General features: G+C 38.9%; 1 protein-coding gene across 4 annotated transcripts in view; it reads left to right on the forward strand.

Annotated features, from left to right (window-relative positions):
* BAZ2B (bromodomain adjacent to zinc finger domain 2B) overlaps positions 1–22,846 on the forward strand; it is a 125,090-nt gene that overhangs the window by 66,164 nt on the left and 36,080 nt on the right. For 2 of the 4 annotated variants that reach the window (XM_035894450.1, XM_035894451.1), the window contains exons 5-14: positions 1,445–1,651; positions 2,338–2,736; positions 5,069–5,678; positions 6,948–7,244; positions 9,353–9,413; positions 9,920–10,028; positions 10,303–10,404; positions 16,329–16,539; positions 20,845–20,937; positions 21,061–21,122. In XM_035894450.1, the coding sequence (XP_035750343.1) occupies positions 1,445–1,651; positions 2,338–2,736; positions 5,069–5,678; positions 6,948–7,244; positions 9,353–9,413; positions 9,920–10,028; positions 10,303–10,404; positions 16,329–16,539; positions 20,845–20,937; positions 21,061–21,122 (2,151 nt within the window). The remainder of the gene's footprint in view (positions 1–1,444; positions 1,652–2,337; positions 2,737–5,068; positions 5,679–6,947; positions 7,245–9,352; positions 9,414–9,919; positions 10,029–10,302; positions 10,405–16,328; positions 16,540–20,844; positions 20,938–21,060; positions 21,123–22,846) is intronic. The other 2 variants (XM_035894453.1, XM_035894454.1) reach the window with 1 other exon arrangement.

Consider the following 22,846-nt stretch of genomic DNA (forward strand, 5'->3'; position numbering starts at 1 on the left):
AGCAGGAACAACACATCCCGGGGTGATCAGCGCTGCTTTGGTCACAGATCCAAAATACAGCACCGTGGGAGCTACTATGAAAAGGTTAAGTCTGTCCTAGCCAAAACCACCACACTCGATTACAAGAATAAGTTTATGTTCTCTCATTAATCTAAGTGAATTTCTTCTTCATAAGACAAGGATCTTTGACATAAAATTGTTCTTTCTTTTTAGCCTCTTGCTTTATAATATATCTACCATAAAAAAACAGCTTTGAAAAGTAAACTTTTGGGGAAGTTTTGTTAAGAAAGCTTATATTTTTAAAGCACCATTTCTCTGACGCTCCTGTCTGCATTGTTTTCTAAAATTGCTGCATCTTTTTTTTGCCTTTCAGTTACCTACTCAAGCTGCCCACCTGTCTTCCTTTTGACTCATTTTAACCTCACAGTTCCGTCTGTGTCTCCACATGCCCTGTCCAGGTGCTACATAACCCTTTGCTGCTGCCTGGCATCTGTAATACTGTTTCACATGTTTCCCTGCCTTCCAACATCATTTGTGAACTCCTTCATGACTGACTACGCTTTAATGCAGTAATACACACTTTCATCTCCCTCTCACATAGCCACCATCGTAACCCTCCGGTCCACATGTTCCTCCTCCAGATGTGTTTGTGAAATATACGCATTCATTTTAGTTAGCTCCCCCAAAAGCTGACTTTCCTCGTCCACTGCACTTTAAAATCTGGTCTTGCAATGTCAATGTTTTGGGAGTCCCTGTGTTTTTTACACCTTTCTTCTTTTTCTGCATTCTTGTGTGTTGCTTCTTGTACTTTCCCATTCTGGTTTGCAAATTTGTTCTTTCCGATAGTTTAAATACAATATTGTTGTCGGAGTAGTTCAGCGGATTTTGGTCCATTTTTCAGAAGCAAATCCCAGAAGCAATTTGATGAGCATGTTCTTTCCAGTCCTCAAAACCTTACATTGCTAAACAGTGCATACTGTGAAATTGTGAGTGATGGAGTTAGATGAATGTGTCACTGAAAGATGTTGATGAACCTTATATGTATTGTTGTTTCTATGTTGGTTTGCAATAAAGCTTTTGGTTTCAAATTTTTTGGAAGCAGTACATTCTGTGGAGGTTTGCTAGATCTGTATCCCAGGCTGACTTTCTAGGCTTAAATTTGTTATTCTGCTTTGAAATGTAGTGATGCCAACTGTTCTGCCAGCGCGCATGGTCAGAACAACACTTGAGCAGAACCTTGTGGCTGGTTTTTCGTTTTCATCTTCTTGTGAAGCACTTCTCCTCTCTCTTTAGTCTTCTGCAGAGACAGGGAGTTGTGTTCAACGATTGCAGATTACTTTACTCCAGAGTCTTACTGGTTTTTGTTTTAAAGATTATGCACGATGTTAAGATGATATAACAGATTAAAGCTGAACCATTAATAGAGCATTCATCTTCCTGGTAGAAGCCCAGAAAAAAAGCTGTGGAAAGCTCTAGTAACAGCGACAGTGACTCGGGCTCCTCTTCAGACACCTCAAGTGAAGGCATAAGTAGTAGTGACTCCGATGATCTAGAGGAGGATGAAGAGGAGGAGGACGACCAGAGTGCTGAAGAGAGTGAAGATGATGAATCGGACTCTGAAAACGAAGCACACCACAAAACCAAGGACAAGGTATGACACCTTGCTCTCTGCTCACAGTCTTGTTACTGAAAGCTGTTTGTGAAAAACTGACCTGTTTGTGTTTGCACCAGTGAGCAATTATTTAACTACACATTAATGAATGCTTATTTAACTACACAGTAATGATTCTAAGGGTACTCTTCTGGTTTTGCTTCAGGGTTTTCTGGGGTGGTTTTGTTTTCCTTTGTGTGCGTGCATCTATGTGTTTTGTTGTTCTTTATGGACTAGGAGTTTTAACAGTTAGGCTCTTATTTTTTTTATTAAGTGGGAAATGTAAAGAAATGAAGTGCTGTGTGCTGATAGTGTATTGGAAATACATATTTGTGTGAATATTGCTTTGGCATTTGCTTTATTCCTAGCAGAGTTGTTACTCCTCATGGTAGCCAGTAGAAGAACAAGATTGGAATCTTGGGTACCCTGTTAGGTTTACAGTCAAAAATACATTTTAAAAACAGTCATGGTTTAGTACTCCTTCTCTACTAAGCATTGTCTTCACAGACTGAAACTATCTGGGGTAGGGGGGACCCCCTATATATGGCAAGATTGATTTTAAAGTTATCATTGTTCATCCTCTGCCAAGAATAGTGTAATTGTTCCATGGGGACTGATGATGTACTTTTTTTTAAGGGGATCTTTAACTGCTCTAATATGAACAGTCAAAAATACATATTTTACAGGTGCTAATGCATAGTGGCATGACAGATATGAAAACTGATGGACAGAAACCACGTGAAAAGTCCCAAGAAAAAAGAACACACCAGCAGATACCTCTTGTGTCTGATTCCCAGACTCATTCATCATTCCAGTCCCAGCAGAAGCAGCCTCAGGTTTTGTCACAGCAGCTTCCGTTTATTTTCCAAAGCTCTCAGGCAAAGGAGGAATCTGTGAACAAACACACAAGTGTAATACAGTCTACGGGATTGGTTCCCAATGTGAAACCTTTGTCTTTGGTACATCAAGCCAAAAAGGAAACCTATTTAAAACTCATAGTTCCTTCCCCTGACCTACTCAAAGCAGGGAATAAAAATACCTCTGAAGAATCTGTCTCTTTGACCAGCGATGTAAGATCGAAACGGGTGAGTGAAAAAACCACTGGTGTTTTGATTATTTGTAACCTGTGTTTCCTGCTTCACAAGATGCAACATTGTGCTATCAAGCTCTTTTAAATATAATGTTTTAAAATTATGTGTATTTACTTTCATATCATGCTTTTTTGACATAATTTTAGAGTTGATACGGATTTCTGAATGATGTAAATTCACCAAATTGTGTGGGTAGTGTATGTTCTGAAGAGGCGTGGTAGGGTTTTTTGCGGGTTTTTTTGTTGATGTTAAGGTTTGGGGTTTTTTTTAACGAGCAGCAAATATTATGCTTTAATTTCAGAGATGGTTCACTATACAAGTGCCCTGAACTATTCCAGAACTTTATCTCAGAGAAAAGTCATCTACTTGTGTTGCATGAATAAGTGTGCATACCCTAGTGTATACATGATGCGATCATATACACAACTTAACTGTCACATCACGCCAAACTTGACTTCCATCCTTGTCACATAGTGACTTGACAGCTCTGCTGAAAGCAGTCAGCATACTAGCGAGAGTAAGGGTACAAAGAAAGAAAGGATTTTGTCACGCATCTCTTTAAGAAAAATGAGCAGCTAAAGTCAATATCAAAATAAGAGAAGCATTTCTGGGTAAATTGTGTGGCCTAGGTATTTTTCCTGTGCTTCTCCTAGTTTCAGGCAGAATACTGATTTAATACATTCCATATCCAGTATGTAGGCATGGCTTTGCTGTGTTTCAAGTTGGATAGTTTTAACTCAAAGTAATTAAAATTACCTATTTTAATCATGATTTTAATCCAAGTAGCTGAAAGGCTCTTTAAAAAAATGTTTGCTTTAATCTTGGGTTTTGTTTGCTCTTTGAAGACAGAAGGATTTTCATGCACGGATAGTTACTAAAACCCAGTGTGGCCATTGCAGTAATGGTCAGGACTCTACAATGTTTACATGTCTCTGTCTTAACAGTTCTGTAGCTTACAAAAATTCTCTGTAGATTCTCAGTTAATAGTGATTATGGTGACTAGTGATGAATTTTCATAATTTCTATTCAGTTGGGGATTAGAAGAGAATAAAAATCCAGCATTTTAGAAATGTTGAGGCTTGAGAGAGAGAGATATGTAAATATATGTAAATATATTACGAAGTGTATTTACCAAGGCAAATTTCACTATTGAAAACAAACTTTGTTTTAAACTAAGTAGTACTGGTGAAGAGTAAACTGGACGCTGATTCACAGCTAACTCAAAGTCCTCAGTCAGGACTGAAAAATGTTTTTGTCACATAGTTTTTATTCCTAGATCAGAAAAGAAACACTATTTTTCCTTTCAACTCCCAGCTACTTTGTAAAATCCAAATAAGCTTGTCATTTACCTGAAATGGTTAAATAAATGATAATAATGAAAACTTAATTGGAAGAGGCTTCTGCTGTCAAATTTGAGTGCTCAGCTGATGATGCATCACCTATTCAGTGGTTTGATTTCTTTAAAAATTTTACTGCAAACAGGCACTGTGCAAATAATTATTTCATAGGTTTTCATTATTTCATATTCATTTTTAAATGTTATTAACTTCAAGAATGTGTTGTATTTGACTTAATATTTAAAAACTGATTTTAAATGTACCATCTTTATCCGTTCTGTGATTTTTTTTTCCCATTAAAGATGATGTATTTTCTTTTTCTTTGGAAGAGCCTAGAGACTAACGAGTATAAGCTTTACATGCATTTCTGAGCCACTACCGATGAAGTTTTACTTGAAGAACTTTCAAGTACTACTTTTTCAGAGTTTAAAAAAAAGCATATCACAGTACATGAGTAATAGCTTTCTCCCCCCTTTTTTTTTGATAAATTTTTTCTATGCCAAGAGCCTTCTCTTGGTTTTCTGCTAGTATTGTAGCCATTAGTATGTTCTATTTACCTTGTGCTTTAAAATGAACAAGTTACTAACGGTAGTTTTACATTCACTAATGAGATTTTGTACGCTGAAAGAGTAAAAAGCAGGGGTGTTCCTATGGCAGTACTAAGACTAGTCTTAAAAAATTTCTTTTTAAAGGTGCTTAATATCTTTAGGAAAATCACTGTCTAGAGTGACGTAGTAAGTGCAAAGGCTTCCCTACGTAATTTGGATCAGCTTCATCTTGAGTTCAGTTTGTCTTTTCCTACTTGCAGTGAAAATCACGAGAGAGACTTGCGTAACTTGTAGTTACTCATCTCTTCTGTTGTAACCAGCACCTGCTTTTGACCTATGAGAAGTAGCTTGGCTGATGTTTAAGATTTCATAGAGTTCACCTGCCTGAATACTAAGAAAAAAAAATCCGCATTTTATTCCTCTGTTTCCTTATTTCTTTAGGAACAATATAAACAGACATTCCCAGCAGCACAGCTAAAGAAACAGGAATCATCCAAGAACCTGAAGAAGGTTATTGCAGCTTTGTCAAGCCCCAAACCAACACCTAGTTCACCAGCTCATCAAAAACTCACATCCTTGGAAAACAACCATTCTAATCCATTCCTGACAAATGCACTTTTAGGTAATCACCAACCCAATGGAGTTATTCAGAGCGTCATCCAGGAGGCTCCTCTTGCACTTACTACGAAACTGAAATCCCAGACCAAGATCAATGAAAGTGTAGCCATTTCTAGTAGCACCCCCTTTTCTTTGCCAGTAAACTTGAGTGCATGTGGGAAAAAAACGACCGGTAACCGGACGCCTGTTGTACCCTCTACCTCTCCTGTGTTGCCTGGTTCAGGAAAGGATAAAACAGTCAGCAATAATGCAGCAAATGCAGTAAAAACACAACACCGCCTTCATTCTGCAAAACTGGTAGTGGAGCAGTTCAGAGGGGTAGACTCAGATGCCCCCAGCAGTAAAGACTCTGACGACTCAAACGATGATGACGACGATGATGAAGATGAAGATGAGGATGATGAAGATGATGATTCTGATGATAGCCAATCAGGTGGTTTTACCTTTTTAATAGGAAAAGCAGAAACGTTATTTTTTTGAGTGTTGAAAACATGCATTTCCCACCATATTTTAAAATAGGGGTAGGAAATTTTGGGGCAGCATGGCCCACACGGTGTCTTACAGATATCCCAGAAAGTAGCATGTGTCTCGCAGTCCCCCATTGTGTCATATCCAAAATCATGTTTTGGATATTCCGATACTTGTTCATATGGTCAAGTATACGTTCTGCTGTCCTGGTAAGATGGCTCCACAGCCTTCCAGAAAGGCTGTCAGGGACCTCCCTTCCAGTCAGTTGCCCAGCCTGCAGCTCATGCACTGCAAGGCGCCCAGGAGGGGGATGGAGAGAATAGGCTGATCCATGGTTAATTATTCTGGCAGACAGAGCCCATGTGTAGCACAGGCTTCCCCAACCAGAAAGAGACTAAGGAAAGGCCTTCAGGTTGTGAAGAGTGGCAAAAATAAGGTTTCTAGGCTTCACTCAAGAGTGCAGTAGTCAGTGAGCAAGATTAGAGAAAACTACCAGGACAGTTGCAAGGGCTGCAGTGTTCCTAGACAGCATTCAGTCTACTGTTGTAAAGGCTCTTCAGCCTTTCAGAAAGGCAGGGCCTGTTTTAAAGAGTTGATTGTATTCCCAGTTGCTCCTTTCTGCCCTGTGTGCTGATACCCCTTGGGTCCAGCTCCACCTTCATCATCGTCTTTCCCCCTCTCATCCACACACCCTATACTAATCCTCTTTTCTCCTCACAGCTGTAGCCTATCTTCAATTCCTTATCCTGTCTACCCTTTACTCTCTCTCTAACTCTTCCTTTGCCCAGATCGCCACACTTCCAATTCTGACACCCTTCAGCCCGTACTCAGTACCATCCTTTGCTTCCTCTTCATGCTAGATTTCACAGCCTTTGAAGTGCCCTTCCTGTGGAAGTGTTCAACCCCTGCCTGGCCTCAGGGGATGTCCTAGGGTAAACAATCTCTTGAAATACTGCAGCTTCTGCGTCTCATCTCCTCATGGAAAACCAAACCAACAGTGCATTATGGTGCAGAACTACTTCATGCTGTCATATTTGTAGTCATTTAAAGCTTAGGTAGTTAATTATAACCTTCTCGTTATACTCAAGAGAGGTTATTAAAAAAAAAGAAACCCTGAAGTCAGAAAAGCTTCTTATTTAATACGACAAAAGACTTTGCAAGTGTTAGAACCTAAATATATTTGCCAGTAGTTGCCAACTTATAATGTGCCTTTTGCCACACTTTTTTTAAACAGAGTCTGACAGTAATTCTGAGTCAGATACAGAAGGGTCTGAGGATGAAGATGATGAGGATGATAAAGATCAAGATGAATCAGATACAGACACTGAGGGAGAAAAAACTCAACTGAAACTGAATAAAACTTCATCCTCCGTGAAGCCCTCTTCTGTTGGTCTTGCAGCTCATTCCACCCCACTTAATCTCCAAGTAGCGAAGACCCCAAGCTCTGCGCCAGCTGCCTTATGTCCCGAGTCCCAGCCTGCGGTTTTTCTTGGGACAGCAGCATCTGCTCTTACGCCAAGTACACACTGTGGTATTGGAATGTCTTTTGTTATTGTAACGTGTAATGTCTAACTGGCATGTGCTGTAAAAGTAGTTATAAAAGTACTTTAGACACTGGTAGCAAATGATATCTCGACATAAGAAAGAAATTTTTTTACAGTAAGAACAATCTTTTACTGGAACATCCTCCCCAGGTTTGTGGTAGAGTCCCCATGGACTGGAGGTTTTCAAGCTGGAGTTGGACAGGGTGCTAGATAATCTCACCTAGGCTCCCTCTCCTATGGAAGGTTCGACCAGATGATCTTTTGAGGTCCCTTCCTACCTGGGCGATTCTGTGATCTTTTCACGGACCAGACATTAAAATCGGTTGGCAGAATTGCAAGTTCTCAAGACCTGAACATTACACTTAGTCGAGGACATTTTAGCTCATGTAATTGGATGAAATAGCCAGAGTTGATATTTATTCCATTACTTATCTTTGTTATTTACCATTTTATTATAAACCAGTTATTCTTATTTATTTCTGATTCCTATGCATTATAGTTTGCATTCTGAATCTTCTATTTCTGCCCCTTACTCAGCAAATTTAATAACTATTTAGTTAAAATAAAACTTTATTAGTTGTTATTTCAAAATTCTCAATAGAATTTATGGATTATGTGCAAGGAATTATTTTTAAAAGGTTTATGAAAAGTACATTTAGCATGTGCCTGATGTTACACAGTGTTTACAATCTTTCATTTGGTGACTAATTTGTAAGATTTAGTAATTGGTACTGCTATAGAAAAGTGCATTTTTGGAAGTCACACTTCTCAATTTGCGTGGTAACAATTGAAATTGCATATTTACTACTTTGAATTATAAACTTGATATTTAATTAACATGGAAGTAAGTAGATTTTTAAATGGGGACATCCACTCATAAATTGGTTTTTGTATTTGGATTCAGTGGAAGAGGAATTTCATTCCATGTCATCAAAGGCATTAGCTTTGAAGCCATGTAATGCCTTTGATGACATGGAATGAAATTCCTCTTCGCACAGTTTGTAAAAGTTTTCCCATGCATTAGGAGTAATCCAGATTGTTCAAATACGAAGTTATTTTTTTTTCTCAGGAATCTGTGTTGATTTATGATTCTTTAAAAAGGCTGATAGCAGATTTTTGTCTGTTTATGGAGGTGAGAGGATAAATTAATTTTGTGTCCTTATTTTAGGTGCAGTACTTTTTCCTAGTAAGAATCACTGTAATACAATTAATACAGTTTTGTGTCCATTTTACCTAAAGCTGGTCAGTCGCTGAAGAGGTCTTGTGGCTCTTTCCATATCTCCAAACCTGTGCCATTGCAGCACGGGACGCTCCTTCTGGCCATACCAAGTTGGAGCAAGTTTCAAGGATTTGGCCTGATAATGATGCTATCTCATGTCCATTTCCTCCGGGAAGAGAGAGGTCACATTCCTTGCACAAGGTCCAAGCCACCTTTTTGAGACATGCATCTTCCCAAAGGTTGTCTGTGGGCATAGTTGATGTCCCACAGTTCTCTCAGAGACACCCGAGAAAAGTGTCAGCCTTTGGTGCTCCGTAGAATTCCACATTTGGCAATTGTCTCCATTGTGTTACTGATTCAGCCTCCTGACCAGCACCAAATGTAACCACGGTTTGAACATTGAAAACCTAGAATAATCTTGCAAATTTTCTGCATTTGGCAGTTGACCGCAGCCTATACACAGTGCTCTTTGCAGGCTGAGCATATTAGGATGTATGGATTTTTAAAGTAAAGACTGCTTTCATTTTCATTTTCTGTACTGAAGAAAATGAAATATGGTCTAGTATGGAAAAGCAGGAGTGCCAGGAATTATTTTAGCAATATCTGAGAGCACCAAGCCAGGCAACCAGTTCAGTATGGCATAATTGGGTTTTCTTCTCTTTACAATTTTAGAAGAGGTTAAGGGAAACTTAGAGGAAAATGTATTTCAAAAGGAGAATAGTTACGTTAATTTCCTTGGTACTTGAGGTATGCAATTGCTAGAATGTAAAAATGATTTATCTTCTGATTTGAGTATATAAGGATAAAAAATATATTTTAGGAATGTGTTTTCATTTTGTAAATTCTCTTAGGTGTTAATCAGAAATTCTGTTTTAGGTACTTCAAAAAGACGAAGAGTAACAGATGAACGGGAGCTGCGTGTTCCTCTTGAATACGGGTAGGTTATACAGATACTTGATATTCCTTAAAGGGAGATAACACCTTCTAAACTCAGTTGGTAAAGAAATGAAAGGGCTTCAACGATTTAGATTTCCAACTCGCAGCGACTGTCAGGCTGTTTAAAAGTGCCAGGGTATTTCATGGGTTAATTTTTGTGCATCAAATTGATCTTATGCAAACACATCGTTTAGCAGTTTTGCCCCTGGAAATGAATCCTGATAGTTAGATCTGGGCCAGTACAGAGTCCAGATAACTCCCTGAAATACAGTTCTAATCTGTTTAAAATCTGGTAATATGTAAGTAGTTTGATAGAAATAAATCCAAGTATAGTCAGAGTTTGGACAACCTACATAATAACTGTTCCTGGTTTTGCCTATTTGGTTTATGATACTCCTGTCACGTTTTAGGTATGTGCCTTTTTCCTGTTATGGAAAAATCTGAAATTGATGTTAATGACTTTTTTTTAAAAAGTGTATTGTATGCAACTATTTCACATTACTCTAGCTGGCAAAGAGAAACCCGAATAAGAAACTTCGGTGGTCGCCTTCAAGGAGAAGTAGCATATTTTGCACCTTGTGGAAAGAAGCTGAGACAGTATCCTGAAGTAGTAAAGGTGTGTTCCCTTTTTTCACTTCTGTGTTCTAATGCTACTAAGCATGCTTGCAATTAAAAAACACCTTTTTTTTCCCTTCAATAAAGATACTTGTTTCAAAATACCCTGTGACGTGAGGTGTAATGTATCTTAGTCTGTCGCTGATTTGATCTCCTATAAATGCATATCCCTTTGATAGAATATGCAAAACATTACACTCACAACGTTAGCTGTACATCAAAGCTGGGTTGTAATTATTTACAAGCTGAAGTGGAAAAATATGTGATTTTTTCAGTATCTCAGCAGAAATGGAATAATGGATATCTCAAGGGACAATTTCAGCTTCAGTGCAAAAATAGGAGTGGGTGACTTCTATGAAGCCAGAGATGGACCGCAGGTATCCGCTTTTTAAAAAGTAAAGTCTTTGATCCAAGGAACATTAACTTAAATTTAGGTGAAGTAATTTTTGCTACAGTCTGAAGCATTGCCTGTTTTTAGCTAATTCTTTCTAAAAATTGTGCGTATTAATAGTAGTTACATTGAGTTGCTGAGAGCTTGATCATGGGCAGTGTTGAAAACCTCTCCCCTCAGTGATTTTATTAGGGGGTTGCAGGATTTTGGCATGCCTTACGATCGGCTCTGAGCCTGGATTTTTCTAGTATGAAAGAACTCTGAGCTACGTATGTGATCTTAGTTGGTGTTCAGATATTTCTGGGTAAAACTCTACTTCTTCCTTTACTGTATAACCCTAATATTGATAGTAATTTATGTGTATGCGTTAAATCACACTCTTTTCATATATTCATGTGCCTAATGTATATAGAATACGTGTTTAAGTACCAGTGTTTCCTGTATCGAGAATAGGCCTGAGCTTCCTGAAGCACAAGATTTTTGCAGGAATGTTGAGTTATACCAGTTATGCTTAACAGCGGTTGAGATGTTAGACTTTGTGTAGATAAACCACACAAGGATAAGTAAAATTAGAATTTTAAGGAAATTAATACTGTGTTTGTGCCATACTGTGTAACTATTTTGGTCATCTTACCATTTCTTTGGGATGTGCACAGAAGTTTTTGGACTTCCGTCAGTGAATATATTTGCTTCTTTAAGAGAGAAGTACCCTGAATGTGTTACTGCAGGAATTTGGACAGACATCGTGCTCTCAGCAATCTTGAATTCAGTCTCTTGTTAGGCCTTAGGTCCTTGTCATACCCTGTAGAAATAGGCAACATTTACGTAGTATGAATTTGAGAGCAATAAAGACCAGGTTCATAGCAAGCAGCTACTTCTGGGTGGTGCTTCCTGATTCTTGGCTACAGGGTAAAATAGTGCTAAATCCTCTTCATGTTTGGCCTTCATAAAACAACAATTTCATGTAGTTGTGAACTTCCTGAATGGCTTGATTGAAAGAATTCTGTATGCTGTGAACATAATGTATCTGCTCTCTTTCACCTTGTTACCTTTCTTGTGTCCGGTGCCCATATCACTTCATTAGTCTTGTCCCCTTCTCCAGTTATCCCTTTCTTCTCCCATTAATTCACGAGATGATTTGCAGCTTTTGTCCTTTGATGCTATAAAACTTCAGAATGAAAGCATCGGGGAGGGCAGGTTGGCAGGCTTGGCAATGTGAATATTGAGCTGCTGTACATTTCACTGTGGTTTCTGCTTGTGTAGCTTGTGGTAGGTTCCACTGAGACATGGTTAAACAAAGGAAAAGTTGTCTTGTAAAAAAGGGGGGGGCGGGGGGGAAGTACCTGAGGGGAGCTGTTTCAGATATTTTGAAATGTATTTACATTTTACGTATGAGATTTTGAATGAGACCATTATAATGTAAACAGTTGAGCTACACTCTGGCTGATAATGTGCACTTAGTAAAGCGGTGTGTGATCCTGGTACTTCATGAAGAGAATTTGCACCCTTTTTACTGAAGTTTTTTTAATTGTTCAGCTTCAATATGAATATGTGATAATCATATCTTCATTGATATCTGGAGGTAATTCCACAAATTTTATTTTTGCTTTTGCTGTATTTTCATTTATTCTGTATAGCCTTTCATGGTTACTCTTCCCTTTCTTCGTTACATATTTCTGTCATCTCTTGAGACATGCCGCATGCATCCAAAGTGATTGGGTACGTTTCACAGAGCTCAAAGATGGAATAAGTTGTGAAGAAAATTACATAAGGGCTAAATCAGTGACACATAAGAATTACCTACAGCAAGCTAAAAATACATGAATTACCTGCTTCTGATAGCGCCTGTGTTTCTTCTGGTACAGAAGCAACCAGATATTAGGGGTTATTCAAAGCGGCGACTTAACTGCTTTAACAGAGAAGCGTATCTGGCAGGAGTGGGCCATGAGATCGTAGGGTTAGAGGAATGCCTGAAGTTTGGCAAATGTGGAAATTCAGTGGCAGGACCTGGAGACTTTAAACTGCTGTTATTTAGAAAGATGAGCGTGAATGTGATTTGGGGTGATGGAGGAGGCACGTGTCCTTGTGAGTTCGAGTAATGTGGGTAGGAATACTGCATCAAGTAGTAGGTGGAAGTGAACGTTGCAGAGTGATACTGAGCTGTGTCCTAAGGTTGTATCTTGCTGGCTTTGATTGACATGTCACAGGAAGAGTGTCCATCGCAGAGTGGCTGAGCTTGGAGGGGACCCCTGGAGGTCAGCTAGTCCAACCCCCCTGCTCAAGAAGGATCACCTAGAGCTGGTTGCCCAGGACCATGTCCAGGCAGCTGCTGAAAATCTCCACAACCTCCCCGGGCCATCTGTGCCAGTTCTCGTGTCACCGTCGCGGTGACAAAGTGTTTCCTGATGTTCAGGGGGAACCTCCTGTGTTTCAGTCTGTGCCCATTGCCCCTTGTCCTGTCACTGGGCACCTCTGAAAGAGCCTGGCTCCGTCCTCTTTGCACCCTCCCTTTGGCTAGTTATACACATTGGTGAGATCCCCCCGAGCCTCCCTTTCTCCAGGCTGAGCAGCCCCAGCCCGCTCGGCCCTTCTCTTCGCAGGGTCATTATATAGTTAGAGAAAACTTGACTCTTTATAAAGCTCCATTTAGATCCATTCTAGTTGAAGGTAAAGTACCAGTGAGGGCAAAATAGAGACTTTTTAACCTGGATAGAGCTCTCTGAGAGTTAAGTCATGGTAAACATGGCATGTACTTTTTCCCCCCAATAAGATTTTGCATAAAGTGGTGAAAATAATACTGTGTTTTTCTTTTTTTTCAATGGGTCTGAATGCTTGCCCAGGAAGGCAGCTGAATTCAGGAATAGGAAAGGAGGGAAGTGCCTAAGGTACTTTTTGCCATCTCCTTAGTGTGAGGTAACTCCTCTGTACTCTTGTCTTTCTCAAAGTATTTGGTTATGGTGCTGCCTCAGAACAAATACAGTGCATCTCTGGAAGGCGTGAAGTCTGCCTCTTTTAAGCCAATTCTTAAGCTTGCTGTTTCCTACTTAAGAGGCTTAGTCTGTAAATAAGTATTGAGAAGTCTAGAATGTTTATTACAGATGCAATAGAAATACCATGCAGAACAGCCAGCTGTTCTGGTATGTGTTTGTAGTACAGCAGTAATTATTTGCTTCTTTTTGTAGAAACTGGAATTTAAAATGTTTGTCGTACTTTGAATTCTGTGATTCAATTTAGAAAGCTTTGTTGTTAACTTTTTCTCACAAATGTAAACTGAGATTAATGAGGATGTCTGCTTCTTGCAAAGTGCCTATGCTTTTGTTCATTAGTTTGGTTAACAGGCTTGGAGCCTGATTCTGCTTCCATGCATAGGTACCTGGTGCCTTTTTGGCAAATGTCCTGATTATAGTGTGGTATTGCAATAGATGGTAGATGCCTGAAGGTGAGAAACTGAATTAAGTTCTTATTTTGATGAGTTTCAACAATAAAACACAGTATTTCATGGTGTTATTCCTATTCTTTTCACTAACATTTGTGTAGCATAGTGAAGCTTAGATTTTATGGAAGCCCCTGATTTGCCTGTGCTGGGGTGCAACCACCTCATTTTTTCTTTGGAATTGAAAATCCACAGGATATCAGGTTGTACATTCTTTTAATAGAAATGTATTTTGGGTCAGGTTTTAAAAGATATCTGAGCACAAGATATAGATGGTCAATTAATTCCTGCTTAACCTTTAATGGACCTGTTCTGGACTACTTTTGTCTTGTCCTCCATTAAACTTGTGGAAGCTTGTAGCATCCACAGTATCCTTGGCAGCACATTGAACGGTCTTCTCCCCATTCCTTGAAACGCCAGCTCCTTTTGCTTATTGAACCTTCAAGTAGCTTCATTTGACGGCCTCTGGTTTCTCTTTTGGGAGGTATTAGGAAAACGTAATACACATCCATAGTCTCTGTGGCACTAATGATCTTGTAGACCTCTTACCTTCCTTTTCCACATATTTGTTATCATTAGTGTCATTAACCATAGAAAATACAAATACAAAGCAGGAGCAGTCTCCATTGCAGGATCTAAGGTACTTCCCGAAGCAGAAGTACCTGCTTCTCCTCTTTCTCTTTGAATTCTATTTTGCCTTCCCACCCTGCACTTGCAGTTTATGGGATGAGATTTCCTAGGTTGGAGGCTGGTGTAGGTGATAAGTACAGTATTAAATCCAGCTTCCATTTCTCAGCAAGCTGGACCTGTGGTAAATTGTAAGTCAGGTACCAGGCAGTGAAATGGAAGTGTACGCCTGAGTAATACTCGCAAAGATAGAAAATAAATGAACTTCTGCTTAAGTGGTAGAGGTAGCTATTTTGGATTAGGAAGTCCTAAGTGATGCTGTGTTGTATGGGCAGTGATACAGTCATGATTCTGAACAGCTCCTTCTTAGGGAACAGCTAATACCAAAGCCCTTGGGCAGGTCTGTGAGCGGAGTGTGAGGAGGACTCTTGGCACGGTCTTAACTGGGAGTGATTCAGACTCGACACAGGGATCTTTGCAGACACTGATAGCCTCCTTGGAATCTGAATGTTTCGTTAGCAAAATGCTGTTTCTTTTGCCGAATCTTATGTTCAACATTTGTAATTATGAAGAATGAGCGGAAAGAATTAAAAGGTAAATTGTTAAAATGAGCAAATAAAAATGTTTCTTATGGTACAGCTAATTTGATTTCAGTGTTTATGTACATGTAAATGCGAAAACTTTGGTAATGCAAATGATTTTTTTCTGAACAGATATTTAATTAATGTGTTTTATAAGTTACCAACTTTCATTCTTGCTTTAACATTTTCAAAATCTTTTACAAACCTTTTTAAGGCAAATTATGGAGTAGTCCTGAACATACTGAGCTTACATCCCCCCCCTTTTCAAAAACTTGGGAAAATGGTAAAAGCTGTTACAGTTTTTAAATACTCATGTTCAGTCAAGCAGGATCAGATACTGTGCTCCTGTTCTGCTCAGGAGATGCAATAAACTCTACCTTTTATCAGTTAAAGGTATTTCTATATGAGGACTAACTTGGGTTTTTGTATTAACAAAGTATTTCAGTATTTGTTCTTGAGATTCCCCAAAGAACAGTAGTAAGAGTGAAAGGGTTGAATGTATCGCTGCATACTTTGTTTAGTTACAGAATATAGTTAACATAACTTGTAGTTCGGGCAGTTGGATTCTTAAAAGTTAACAAACTTTTGATGTCTTCAAGTTGGCACAGAAATTAGTTTTCTTGCTGTGGATGAGGGGAGAACTAAATTGTACTAAATAAAACAAAAAGGTTAAAATGAATCTGTGTGTGTTCCACTCGGTTGTGGAGATCTACAGCACCCCAGAAAGCTGTATTTGAAAACACACCGCTGCATTTGCTTTTATGTACGTCAGACCATCGGTAAGCACGAGCAGTTGGAAGAGAGTGACTTGCAGCTTGATGCGTTTTTTCATTCGCGTTGAGCGGTGGATTATGTGAAAGCAGAGTAGTTATTGAGTTTACGGAGTGAGGAAGAACCTATTTCGCCTTTTGAAAAGGGTTGAACAATGAGGGATTTGTTCAGAAGCAGTTAAAAGTAGCCCAGTCGTGGCATACCTGCTAGGTAATGGCTGCGTATGCCACTGAATAGTCTTCAAAACCTTGCGTAGCAGTACAATTTACAAAAGTTTGTAGCGGTAACCTCTCCATATATATGGCTTCTGTGCATCATCAAAGCTTTGTACTACCCAAATAGTACATCACAGCTCTTGCATATTTTACATTTATATAACTAACTTGGGGAAAAAAAAATGTGTATTTTGCTGTTCATGTTCTCACATGTCTTAGATGTATTTTTCCTTTTTTAAATCTGTGTTTATAATATCTGTCTGTGAAATGTGTCAATTAAAAGGGTGTGCAGTGGTGTCTTCTGAAGGAAGAGGAGGTCGTTCCCCGTATCAGAGCTATGGAAGGGCGTAGAGGACGACCACCAAATCCAGACAGACAGCACTCTAGAGAGGAGTCAAGGATGAGACGACGCAAAGGCCGACCTCCGAACGTTGGTAGCACTGAATTTCTGGACAACACCGATGCAAAGCTTTTAAGAAAGCTCCAGGCTCAAGGTAAGAAGTGTGCTACTGTTTTCATGAACAGAGAGTATCAGTATATGGAGAGTTAATGCTTCCTCTAAAGAGGAGTGGTGCATTTCACTAGGATATTAATAGTCCACATTTTATTTTTGAAATTTATCACATGTTGCTTGTATTGAAGCGTTTTTCAAAATCAGTTACAAGTATATATGATTGAAAGGAAGAAACATGTGTGCAAATGCATTTCTAAGAGCTTTACAGTGACTTTATTTAGATTTATAAAATTTAAAAAAGCAGACATCAAATAATCTGGTTACCACTGATGTATTTTTGAAATTGGCAAAAATTAACAGATCTTTGTTTTCCCTTGTACCAGCTCAAAAAACAGTGGACATTGTCATTGGGAGCCACTGAAGTTTGCATTTCTGTGAAGCTTGTGGCTGTTCCAGGGAAAATATTTTTCTTGTGAAATCCCTGATGGTAACAAGATTTAAATACCCATAAAGTTGAATGGGATCCTATAGCAAGTGGTACCAATGTTGACAGTAGAACTTCCATGATACTGGGTACTACTGTGTATCAAAAGCACGAGGGCCTGGTTTTAAATAAACATCAGGCACATGACTTTTGAATTTCAGTTCTTTAGTCTGTATCTGTTTCATATTTTTATATTGGATTAGATTAATTCAGAAAAATTCTTCAGCCCAGGAATCAGGATGTTTGTTTTAATGTGAGACTTAACTGTTCTTGCAGGTGCTGGCTGTGGACCTGTTTGGGGGGCTGCCTGCTATTTTGCATAATGTCCTTGCTAACAGTATGCATGCCTTGGCATGACTCTTTGCATCTTTCCCTCTTGTCTGCAGAGAGTACTGTTCTGTATAGATGTATTTAGGGTATGCCCTGGTAATGCTTTGGACACACAGACAGAGAGAAGGCAGTTTTAGAAATTCCTAAGTATGTGGTACATGTTGCAGCTATTTTGTGGTATGTCTGTACATGGTATGTCTGTAGCTACTGCACAGCTCTACCTTATGTCACCACTACCTTTTGTTCAGTCTGAGAATTAGGAAACTCTTCAAGTGTCAACTGCTGAAGCATCGTAGCATTTGCTGCAAGGCTGTGTGTTTATCGTTGAGACACAGTAACTGCTTCCGGAGGTCTTTTCTTCTCATTGGGAAAAGATAATCCCTAGTCACAAAGATGTTTTGTCTCATTTTATATCTTCCCTTTCACTATATGGGACACTGAAAGGGTTGCCGGGGGGGAGGTATTTAGGAGCACTGTCCCATGTCTAATTTCCCACCACACACTGTAGCATTTGATAAAATGAAAACCATATGGTCTATGTATACAAGAATACTCAGAATATGTAATATTTGATGTTACATGTGTTGATACCTACCTTGCTGCTTTCCCCCCCTCATAAGAACATAAGAAATGTCTTAGCGTAGGGGTCCATCTAGTGCAGAGGTCTGTCTCCAGTAGTGGCCATAGGAGATGCTGCCTGGAGGAAGCATGTGAACCTGATCACTTCTTGGCCCATTTGTTTCCTACTGTGTGCACCACAGCATCCTGAGGTGTTTTACAAGTGATGTTGCAGAGCACTTATTTTCTTGCTCTGTTTATTTTCTGTTTATGGAACTGTTGCCCATCAATTAGTCCGTTCTTTGTTTTTTAACCTCCTGACGATGTTTGCTCTACCAGCCTCCTGTGGCAACAAGTTCCAGAAGTCTGCTAACTACTGGACCATTTTCATTTTTAAAAAATGATCTTCTGTTACCGTCAGTGGGTGTCCCCTGGTTCCATTATTGCAAGGTTTGGAGAATGACAGTTCTCCAGTTTATCTGCCACCTTGATGATTTGGCAGACCTTGATCCTCTCTGTCCTTAGTCTTCTACTCTCCACACTGAAGAACCCAAGTATTTTTAATCTTTCCTCAGAAAGTAGTTGTTCCATCCCTTTGATCCTCTTATGTGTCCTCTAATTTCAGTATTTCTTTTCTAGGTGTACTACCTTACATTTACCTGTGATGAAGCTCCTCTGCTACCTTTGCCCACTGTTTTGCAGGGCTCTTCCAGAGTTCCTTGCTGTCAGCACAGCCTTGGATTTTTCAGAATGCTTAACAATCATCTTCACGTTTTTGGGATTTAACTTTGCACTCCTCTTTACAGGTTTCATTGATGAAAAAAGATAGTAAATAAAGCTGGTTCTAATATAGATTTGTGAAGAAACCCTCTACTAACTCTTCTTCATCACAAAAGCCTGCTATCATTTAAAGAGCTCTCAGTCTGTGAAGCTTTCCTGCAGTGGCATAACAGCTTAGTTTTATTAATGAAGTTTGACGTAGAACCTAGTCAAATACTTTCTGAAATTCTGAATACATTGTGTTAGTTAGATTCTCTTTATCTCCCTGAACTGACACTCTCATTGAAATGCAAAATTAGGCAGAATTTCTCTTTGTAAAAGCTATGACTGTCTGAACTGATGGTGTTTTATAATGTATTCAATAAGCGTATATAAGACATAGTATGTACAGTAAGACTCTACCACCTCAACAGGAAGGGAAGATCAGACTTAACTGATATGCAGTTCCCAAGACTTCTCCTAGAGCCCTTTTTTTTTTTTTTGAGATGAGACTTGCCAATCCTGTGACCCAGTGGCTGTTGTTAACACTATGGTAAACACGCAGACCAGTGTCTCTGTGGTTTCGTGTTAGTGTTACTTCAGATTTCTCTGCTTACTCTGTCCCCTCCTGGTGATCCGTTAACATGTGACTTAGCTTCTTGATCTGATACTTCTTTTATATTTATCTCAAACTCATCTAGCTCTTCTGACCCGTCTGCTGTAGACGATGCACTGAGTAGGGGAATCTACCCCACATCTTCAACAGTAGAGACTGGCACAAGAATTCAGTCACCTTTTTTTCTAAGGCTCTTTTGTCTATGCTGTTCATCACTAGGTCCCACTGATTGCATTTCTGGGTTCCTGTTGTGATGTATGTAAAGGTCTTTAATGGACTACATAGATGTCTTTTCATTCATTGCTTTTATGCTATGTGACTTGATACTTCCTTTTGCGTAGAAAGCTGGTCTGCCTACATCTCATTCTGATGTCCCTGTAATGTTGGTACCTGGCAACACTACGTATTATTAATTATCCTTCTACCATGTCCATGAGATGTCCATTACATCTGGATTACATTTGATATCAAGAATTCTACTTTCCCTAATTTCTTTTTAGGTTTCTTGGCTTGATTTAGAAGCCCTTAACCTTTGCTCAGTACAGCACATACTAGTTTAATGGAAATACAAGAGGTCTGATTTGTCGTCTCTGGTTTTTGCAGTGTAGGTGTTTGTTTCCCATCTGTCCGTGCTGAACGTTAACTACATCCTCCTCATGGATGTGTCAGTTGAGACTTAAGTGGTGCTCTGCATCTGTTGGCCTTTCCATATAGCTCATAGTTTTAAGTTCCCCTCTATAACATAAATTCCAATTTCCAGCTACTGGTTCTGTTTCGATGAAAGTGTAACTTCTCCCTCTGTATGGTTTTCCCCTTGACCCTGAAGGTTTCCTTGTTGTTGTGTACCTGTTTACACTACCCTTGCTATCATCATCGTATCTATACGTGGATTTTCCATGTATCTGCCTGCTGGTGGTGTTTTGGAGAAATAGAGAGGTCCTGGGCCTCGGTTCTTTGAATAGCAAGCTGAATTCAACCTCCAGAAAATCCTTCCTACAGCTGTCTTAAGTCAGTGTGTACATGCACAGTTCAACCAAATTTCATAAACATTCTCACTTAGAAGGAGCAGACTGCTTCAGGAAGGTACTAATTAGCAGGAGAGTGGCTGGCTGTAAGTTGCCACAGTAAATAAAGTGTGACCCAGGTGAGTGTGCTCTTACTGCATTGCTGTAAAAGGATTAGATAATTACATGAGGTGACTTATAAGTAAAACAGTAATTCCATGCTTTCTGAATAAAATGTTGATTTAGTACTCAGAGACAAATTTTTTCTGCTTTAAAAAGACAGACTAAATCAGTTTTTAAATGAAACAGCATTATTGGCCTGATTCTATCACTTAATAGGTTTGTTTCCCTTAAAAAATAGTATTTTCTTTTATGTAGAAAGTATCCATGTTCGTTTGCACTGTCGGTGTAGTTACTGACACATGAGATACCACTTAAGGTCATTAATAGTGAAATGTTGTCAAGATAAACGCGTGCAGAACACATCCACTGTTTTCTTTATCTTTGCCTCATGCGAATGTCCTGACTACGAGCTCTATCCTTACTGCTGGACAGCCCTGTTTTTATGAACTTGGTATTTTCTTTTTGTAACAGAAATAGCTAGGCAAGCAGCACAAATAAAGCTACTGAGAAAACTGCAGAAGCAGGAGCAAGCTCGAGCTGCCAAAGAAGCGAAAAAACAGCAAGGTAAGAATTACTTGTGAAGGCCTGTGCATGCTAGTGGATTAGTTTGAGAAGTATTAATGAAAAGTTTCCTGTCTCTTGCCATGTCCTGCTGATCCTAACCTTTTGTTTGCTTTTGTTTGTTAGCCATTATGGCAGCTGAAGAAAAGCGAAAGCAAAAGGAGCAAATAAAGATAATGAAGCAGCAGGTAAACTTTATGTGATTGCTCAATAAGCTCTTTAAATTATGTTTTGAATTACTGAACTAGGGGTATTTTAATTATTTACTAAATCAGTGTGCTGATTACAAAGTGAATTCTTTAAATCTAAAGAGCACACAGTGTGTATTATTGAGAATTCCAAACTCCAGTTGTTGTTCCTGTTGTCAGGACCACCCCAATTTTGTCTGTGTTGGTTTAAGCCACCCAATGCGTGTAATTGCTTGCCAGTATTAGCAAGAAATTAAAAAAACTGCTACTAAAGTACAGTGATGCAGTCTTTGGTTCTGTGAAAACCGTGTACCATCTGTCTATGTAACTACTGGAACAGCGTAATGAGCTGCTTCAGTGGTTCTAGCTGGCACGTGGTATTTTCAGGTTGTGTGCGAAGGGTTGTGTCTCAGTATGCCGGTGAATTCATGCAAGGCTTTAATATGTAAGTGTAGTTAAATACTGTCATAGCAAATACTTCTAATAAAAGTCAGCCCATGTAAACTTTACCAAACGAAGGTACTTACGGAAGCAGGCTTTTAATTTTTTTTTAACAACTGATTTTAACAAATTAATGAAAAGTTATGTGTGTTGGGAATCTGAAATTTTTTAAAGGGAATAATTTGCATCCAAAAATATATTTGTGTGGTTGGTTTTTCATATTCATTCCGTTCAGTATGAAACTTGCTGCAGAGTTCAGGAATTAAGTACATGGTCTGGTTGCAGTCAAGGACAAGCTTTTTAGCCTTCACTGAAAAGAGATTTCTTCTGTTCAGTACCATTATTGCTTTAGGTTTTTACTCTCTTACAGTGGCAGAGAATAAGCATATAGAACCTTCTAAAAGTAGAAGGAGTTGCCTTCGGCAGGCCAATTCAACCTGTACGTCTGTTGAATTACTATGTGTATGCATAGTACAGAGAGTACATTTAATTATTTTTAAACAAGAATGTCTTAAGTATTGCTTGAATTGTTGAATCATTTTATGTTCAATGTTAATATTATAGTAGTAGTTATAGAGGCTTAAATGAAATCTATGGGGATGGAAAGGATGAACATTCACTATTAAAACCAATACCTTTTATTTGTAATAGAAACTTTTACTGAAATTTCCATGAAATTTGATAAACATTTACACTTGATGAAATGTTACTTTGCAAAGTAATGTGTATTTTTAGCTCTAAACAATGTTTTGAAGTTGGACATGGGAAGAGAGGGTTCCAGGTTTGACTTCCATTGCATTCATTGCATCAGCTTCTTGGGACATGCCATTAACGTCCTGGTTTAAAACACCTCATGCCTTTCCTACAGGATGAAGCTGACGCCTGTGGCAGGGAAAATGTTTCTTGAGTGGTGCAGTGTCTTCACTGTAGTCTCAGGACTGGTTTCTGTTTATATTGTAGTTCAGTCGTGTTCTTTCTAAAGATGGGTTAGTTTGTTTTCTGACCTCTAGTTACGCCTTTTCAACCTGTTTTGTTAGGCTCTGTTGAGTAATTTTGTTTTGCAGGTAAGTTGCATTTAGATCTCTATATAAGCTTCATATCTGTAATTCAGAATCAGAAATTGGTAAACAAAAACATATCTGTATTTGATTTCTTTTGTGTTTTTTTTTTAATCTCAGAGAACATTTAATTAGGATGAAATAGTAGAATCATAGAATTGTTTGGGTTGGCAAAGCCCTTTAAGCTCCCCCAGCCCAACCATTCCCCTACCCCTGCCATCCCCA

This window comes from Egretta garzetta, unplaced genomic scaffold (genome assembly GCF_000687185.1).
Source record: "Egretta garzetta isolate BGI_Z169 unplaced genomic scaffold, ASM68718v1 scaffold635, whole genome shotgun sequence".
Classification (NCBI taxonomy): domain Eukaryota; kingdom Metazoa; phylum Chordata; class Aves; order Pelecaniformes; family Ardeidae; genus Egretta; species Egretta garzetta.